Source organism: Brachyistius frenatus, unplaced genomic scaffold, assembly GCF_029030835.1.
Source record: "Brachyistius frenatus isolate BFR_SWC_R1_liver_20210118 unplaced genomic scaffold, ASM2903083v1 Contig_425, whole genome shotgun sequence".
Taxonomy (NCBI): Eukaryota; Metazoa; Chordata; class Actinopteri; family Embiotocidae; genus Brachyistius; species Brachyistius frenatus.
In genome coordinates this window covers 58,951-65,000 of record NW_027211024.1, presented here as the reverse complement: position 1 = coordinate 65,000, position 6,050 = coordinate 58,951, and the positions used below count along the sequence as shown (strand labels likewise).

Sequence of the window (6,050 nt, the reverse complement as noted above, 5' to 3'; positions counted from 1 at the left end):
AATATCCCCGTAGGACCAGCTTCATGTCAACTAACAGTAGTGGCTGCAGATTGACATGCACCTGCCACCGGATGTGGTTATTTACGGCAGGAAATAACCCGACAAGGACTTACCCACCGATCTGTAACCCAACACGGCGATTTTCCTGGATTTGGGCTGCGGCATGGCGTCACTGGGAGCATCCAGACAGGCGCACGGAGCACCGCAGCCTCTGCACCGTCCTCCCCCGGAGATGCTCGGCCTCGCCGCATTTATGATGAGCACCCGACGCTGATTGGCCACGCCCACGCCCAGGGGGCGGGCCTTCGTCGGGAGCGCTCGTTCCTGGTTGGTTCTGGATGGAAACGCGTTCTCGAATCCTGCGATGATTGGACAAATCCGATTGGTCTAGACGCTTCTCTTCGACCAATGGCAGAGCGGCAGCGACAGAGTGGGCGGAGCGTGACCGTGAGCTCGGCTGAAGCTCGTGAACCGTCTCGACCTCCGTCCGTCCTCCTGCACGTCGGACCGGGGTTCGGATGGCCGCTGCGACCCTGAGGTGCTGCGCTCCCTGGCGCCGGGTCCAACTCAGGTGACTTTCGGAGGTGAAGTGTCGCCTCGCTGTTTGGGTCGGTCGGTACCAGTTAGCTCGTCTTTTAGCACGCTGCTCAGTCAGAGGAGCTGATAGCTGTTAGCCACTTAGCATCTCAGCTGCTCCGTGAGCCGTCCGGCTAACCGGCAGCTAGCAGCTGGACACGTGTTCAGACGAAGAGCCGCGACCTGTCGCGCTTTAGCAGCGTCACGGAGCGCCATCTAGTGGCCATGCTAACAACACGGAGCAGCTAAAGCTAGCGGTGACCTTTGCTCCAGATTGCCAGAGGAGGGTCAGAGCCGGACAGGAACACGTGACACCCACAATCTCATGTTTCAGGTTTTATATTTATAAATATTTATATTTATTTATTTATTTATTTATATGAGCCAACATCCGTCTCTGAATTAAAAAACCTGTCTCCTATGTTTAAGGTATGTTTCATTTGTTCATGTGAAGTTTGTATTGTAGCTGGGCGGGAGGAGGAGAAGGAGGAGATGGAGGAGGAGAAGAAGGAGGAGGAGGAAGAGAAGGAGGAGATGGAGGAGGAGAAGGAGGAGATGGAGGAGGAGAAGGAGGAGGAGAAGGAGGAGATGGAGGAGGAGAAGGAGGAGAAGGAGGAGGAGATGGAGGAGGAGAAGGAGGAGGAGGAGAAGGAGGAGATGGAGGAGGAGGAGGAGAAGATTCTGGCCCGTTTCTGTTCGGGTGGTTGTTGGTACATGAACTGTTTCTGTGTCTCCAGTTTGGTCCGATCCAGCGTTCCCAACCTCAGTTTCCGCACCGCTGCGTCTCCGATGATGGGTGAGTGTCTGCTGCAGGATCTCCATCATCAATCGATGGATGATGGATGATGGATCACTGCTGCACTTCCTGGTAAGACTATGAGGTGAGTGATGATGTCACGGCGTCTGCAGGTGCGACGGTGGAGGAGTTTGAGCAGGCGAAGAGCCGAATGTCGACGCTGAAGAACGACCCGGGAAACGAGGTCAAACTGAAGATCTACGCTCTCTTCAAACAGGTGAGATCAGATGCTGTGGTTGCTAGAATACCGAATATCAGCTGAAGCAACGGTTAATTTATGTCTTCCTCCTCCTCTTCCTCCTCCAGTCCACTCAGGGTCCCTGCAACATTCCCAAACCGGGGATGCTGGACTTTGTCAACAAGGTCAAGTGGGACGCCTGGAAGTCTCTGGGCCCCATATCTCAGGTACGACTGGCATCACAAACCTCAAAGGAAGAAAAGGGAAAGAAAAGCTCTGGAGCTTAAAAGTTCTCCTGATGAAGATCAGTAGAACTTTTAAACTCCAGAACTTTTCTTTTACACGAGGACGGAGACAGAAACTGATCTTTATACCTGTGTCTCTCAGGAGGAAGCCAGGCAGCAGTACTGCGACCTGATTGGCTCCCTGGTGATGGTGGAGGGTGGAAGCTCCGCCCAGGTGGCCGCGGAGCCTGCTGGGAGCGCGGCGATGTACGAGACACTCCTGGTTACCACGGAGGATGACATCACCACCATCAAACTGAACCGACCGGCCAAGAAGAACGCCATCACCACAGAGGTCAGCAAGGGGTCACACCTTCAAAATAAAACGTGAAATGGCAGGAAATCAGGACAGCTTTAATGAAATAAAGTGTAAATTCTGTTTCCCACTTTATGGAGTTTCATAAATTCTTAGATTACAGATTCACGGATGTTGTTTTTTTCTTGCAGATGTACAATGAGATCATTGCAGCTCTGGAGCAGGCGGCGAAGGACGACTCTGTCATCACTGTTTTAACTGGTACACACACACACACACACACACACACACACTCTACAAACACTACACACACACACACACACACACACACACACACACACACACTACACACACACACACACACACACACACACACACACACACACTCTACACACACTACACACACACACACACACACACACACACACTACACACACACACACACTCTCTACACACACTCACACACACACACACTCTACACACACACACACACACACATACACACACATACACAGTAAAGTCCGTTTCACACCAGCGCTCCTGGACAAGGTGAAACCGTTTCACAACATTTCCTCCCTGCAGGCGCCGGAGACTTCTACTGCAGCGGGAACGACCTCTCCAACTTCACCAAGATCCCCGAGGCTGGCGTGGAGGAGATGGCGCGGAAGGCCGGAGTCCTGCTCAGGTTGGTGGTCGTAGTCACAACCTGAAGTGTCTCCGTCAGCCCCGGTGGAGATGTGTGTTTTATAGGTTTTGGCCATAGGTGTCGCAAAACAGCTCGTTAGCGCCACCTAAAGTAAGCGCTCAAGGCTGCTTTCACCTACATGAACAGAATTCGGTTGACATGTGTATCACACCGAGATCTAAAAAAAAGTCAATGGGCACCGTGACCTCAACTCAACAGGAAGTCCGCCATTTTCAATTCGGTGGCCATTTTAGCGATTTGCACGTGTCATACTCTCATGAACTCCTCCTACAGTTTTAATCGTACCGATGTGACATTTGGTGCGTCCAGTCTTAACGCCTTTGAGATGAAAAGCTATTAAAAGAATTTGTATTCGTCAAACGGTGTGCCTGTGGCGTGGGCGGCCATTTTGAGTGTTTCGCCATGACATTAAAGTGGCTGTTTTGCTCTACATTGTCCGATCTTCCTCAAGATTTACATGTTTGATAAAAGTCCCACCCTGAAGACATCTGTATGGTCACATTCATTCATAGTCACATCGCCACCTGCTCGCAACAGAAATTGACATGTTTCACACTTTCACATGCTTCTTTGAGCTGGTTGATCACATCAACATCAAATCGGCTCAGAATACACTAAAGACGTTGGTGGTGTATTGAGAAGCTCGTGTGTTTTCGTTTAAGAGCGTTGCGCCAAAGTTTGATATTTCGCCGTGACACGGGAAGATGTTAATCACTCTGGGACCCTGATTTATTTAAGATGTTTAGTTGTTTGTTAAATGTTTGACTTGATGAACCTTCTCTGTGGTTTTCTAGAAAACGGAGAAACTCTTTCTACCTCCTGAGTGGGTGTTTTTTGTTTTTTCTCCGCTCCGCAGTAACTACGTGAAGGCCTACATCGACTTCCCCAAGCCGCTGGTTGCCGTGGTGAACGGACCGGCTGTGGGTATCTCCGTCACCCTGTTGGGACTATTTGATCTGGTCTACGCTACAGAGAGGGTACACACACACACACACACACACACACACACACACACACACACACACACACACACACACACACACACACACACACACAGGTGCAGCCGGTGGGATGTGAAGCGTTGACTTTAATGACGCGGTCCTCTCCGGTTGCCGTGGCGGCGACGGTACCGACTGCTTGTATGAACCTGATGTTTCCTTCCCATCTCTCTGTGTGTCTCAGGCCACCTTCCACACTCCCTTCAGTCAGCTCGGGCAGAGCGCCGAAGGGTGCTCCTCCTACACCTTCCCCAAAATAATGGGCCCCACCAAGGTACACAAAGACACACAAACACTAAAACACACAGTTCGTTTTTTTATTTACTCTGCTGTCTCTTATTTTGGCGGGGTGTCCTCAGGCCAGCGAGATGCTGCTGTTCAACAAGAAGCTGACGGCAGCTCAGGCCTGTGAGCTCGGCCTGGTCACCGAGGTCTTCCCCGACAGCAGCTTCCAGTTGGAGGCGTGGACCCGGCTGAAGGCCTACGCCAAGCTGCCTCGCAATGTAAACACACACACACATACACACACACACACACACACACACACACACAAAGTTCATTCACTGGTTTTTGATTGTTGCAATCAAAAATTTTTGATTTTCTCTTGAAATGATGTTTCTGAACATCTCAGTGAAGTTCAACGAAACAGAGACATGAAATTGAAACGTAAGTAGATTAAACCCCCGCCTGTCTGTCTCTGTCTGTCTCCGCGTCTCTGTCAGTCTCTGGCTCTGTCCAAACAGCTGATCCGCTCAGTGGAGAAGGAGCGTCTCCACACGGTGAACGATGCCGAGGTGGAGCGTCTAATCGAGCGCTGGACGTCAGAGGAGTGTTTCAACGCTGTCATGAGCTTCTTCCAGGCCAAAGCCAAACTCTGAGTGAGGAGAGTGTGTTTCTGTTGAAGATGAATACTCGTGTTTAATTTGAGATAATAGGAACAGTCGAGGCGTTTCCCACTCAGTAACTCTCACACTGCCTTCAAACCACAGCACGTCCGATCAGCTGATTGTAGAGCCATAAAAATTAATCACAAACATGCAGTTAGACTTTAGGTGCTCCGGACCAGTGAGAGCTCCACCTGGTGGCCGCTCGTTCGGCCTGCACAGTGTGAGCGCAGATAAAAACGCATCGATCACAGGGAGTCTGCAGCTTTAAGGCCGGCTCCGAGTCACGAGCACCAACCGTCCATGATGTCACCGTCAGGTTCTTGGAACGACATCACCGAGGCTACTTCCTGTTTCAACGTGAAGTGTGCTTCAGATGAATTGCAATCAATCCGAGGATCCTTATGACTTCTCAGCCGGTTGACGTTGGCGTGGTCAGTTTTAATTTTTTCGTTTCTGACCAAATCGCCGCGGAGCTTCTGATATTCCCATGATCGTCTCCGTCCCAGACGCGCTTTTAAGGTTTCTAGATGGTGACATCATCGCAGGTGCTGCAGGTGTGTTATTGTTGGTGTTTGTCCATCAACATTTATTCAAATCTTTCGTTTTAGAGCATTTAGAATAACAAATGAACCAATCAACCTGCCTTAATTCTCTCTGCAGCCTGCACTGTTTCTGCCTGAATGAAATTGTAGCGTGTCTCTAATGTCTCTCATGTCTCTAATGTGACTGCAGGGAGTCAGTTTGTTGTCAAAGTGCCTTCAGCTGTTCACTGCTGCTCATCTGTTAGTTTCTCATCAACCTGTCACATCAATAAATGTTTTAATCATCAAAGTCGTGTCATTTGGAGAATTTTAGTTTGTTTTTATTCAATTAATGATTTCAAAAAGCCTTATTTTTTCCATTTTCTGTCAGATTAAAGTCATGATTATTTTCCTGATCTAATAATCTGCCGGTCTCTCCAGAAGTCGAGACAAATAACCCCCCAAAATATTCAGTTTTCTTGGAAAACAAACAAAAACCTGAAAATATTCACATCAAAGAAAAAATATTGGCTAAAATAATTAATATGAAATACAGTGTTTGGGAAGTTAAATTAATTCATATTAATTGAATATAATGAATAAAATGTGTTTTGTATAAAATGAGAACACCGTGATTAAAAATCAGCAGTATATTGCAGTGAAGTCTTTAAATGTTTGTTTTTAGCTTCCTCTCCTGCTGATGCGTCTGCGTGTAGTTCCTCAGCCGATCCAGCAGGCGGCAGCACTCACCTGGAAATAAACCCCAGAACGGCTGTGGAGGAGCTCAGACATGCAGGGAAGCAGAGCGGCAGGTATTTCTTGTTAAAGTTCAAAACTCAGAGCACAGA

The 6,050-nt window shown here is 48.9% G+C and overlaps 2 protein-coding genes across 5 annotated transcripts in view; one reads left to right on the top strand and one right to left on the bottom strand.

Moving 5' to 3' along the window:
• LOC138637039 (GTP-binding protein Rheb-like) overlaps positions 1 to 353 on the bottom strand; it is a 9,219-nt gene extending 8,866 nt beyond the window's left edge. For 2 of the 3 annotated variants that reach the window (XM_069725472.1, XM_069725473.1), the window contains exon 1: positions 114 to 353. In XM_069725472.1, the coding sequence (XP_069581573.1) occupies positions 114 to 165 (52 nt within the window). In that variant the 5' untranslated portion in view covers positions 166 to 353. The remainder of the gene's footprint in view (positions 1 to 113) is intronic. The other variant, XM_069725474.1, reaches the window with a different exon arrangement.
• Positions 354 to 443: 90 nt separating this feature from the next.
• eci2 (enoyl-CoA delta isomerase 2) lies at positions 444 to 5,512 on the top strand. 2 transcript variants are annotated; one of them, XM_069725470.1, is made up of 11 exons: positions 444 to 571; positions 1,314 to 1,372; positions 1,486 to 1,589; positions 1,679 to 1,777; positions 1,938 to 2,129; positions 2,282 to 2,351; positions 2,673 to 2,775; positions 3,653 to 3,773; positions 3,979 to 4,068; positions 4,154 to 4,297; positions 4,517 to 5,512. In XM_069725470.1, the coding sequence occupies exons 1-11, from the start codon at positions 519 to 521 to the stop codon at positions 4,670 to 4,672; spliced, it is 1,191 nt and encodes a 396-aa protein (XP_069581571.1). In that variant the 5' UTR covers positions 444 to 518; the 3' UTR covers positions 4,673 to 5,512. The 2 variants fall into 2 exon arrangements, with proteins under 2 accessions (XP_069581571.1, XP_069581572.1); XM_069725471.1 differs by lacking the exon at positions 444 to 571 and adding an exon at positions 572 to 584.
• Positions 5,513 to 6,050: the final 538 nt, after the last annotated feature.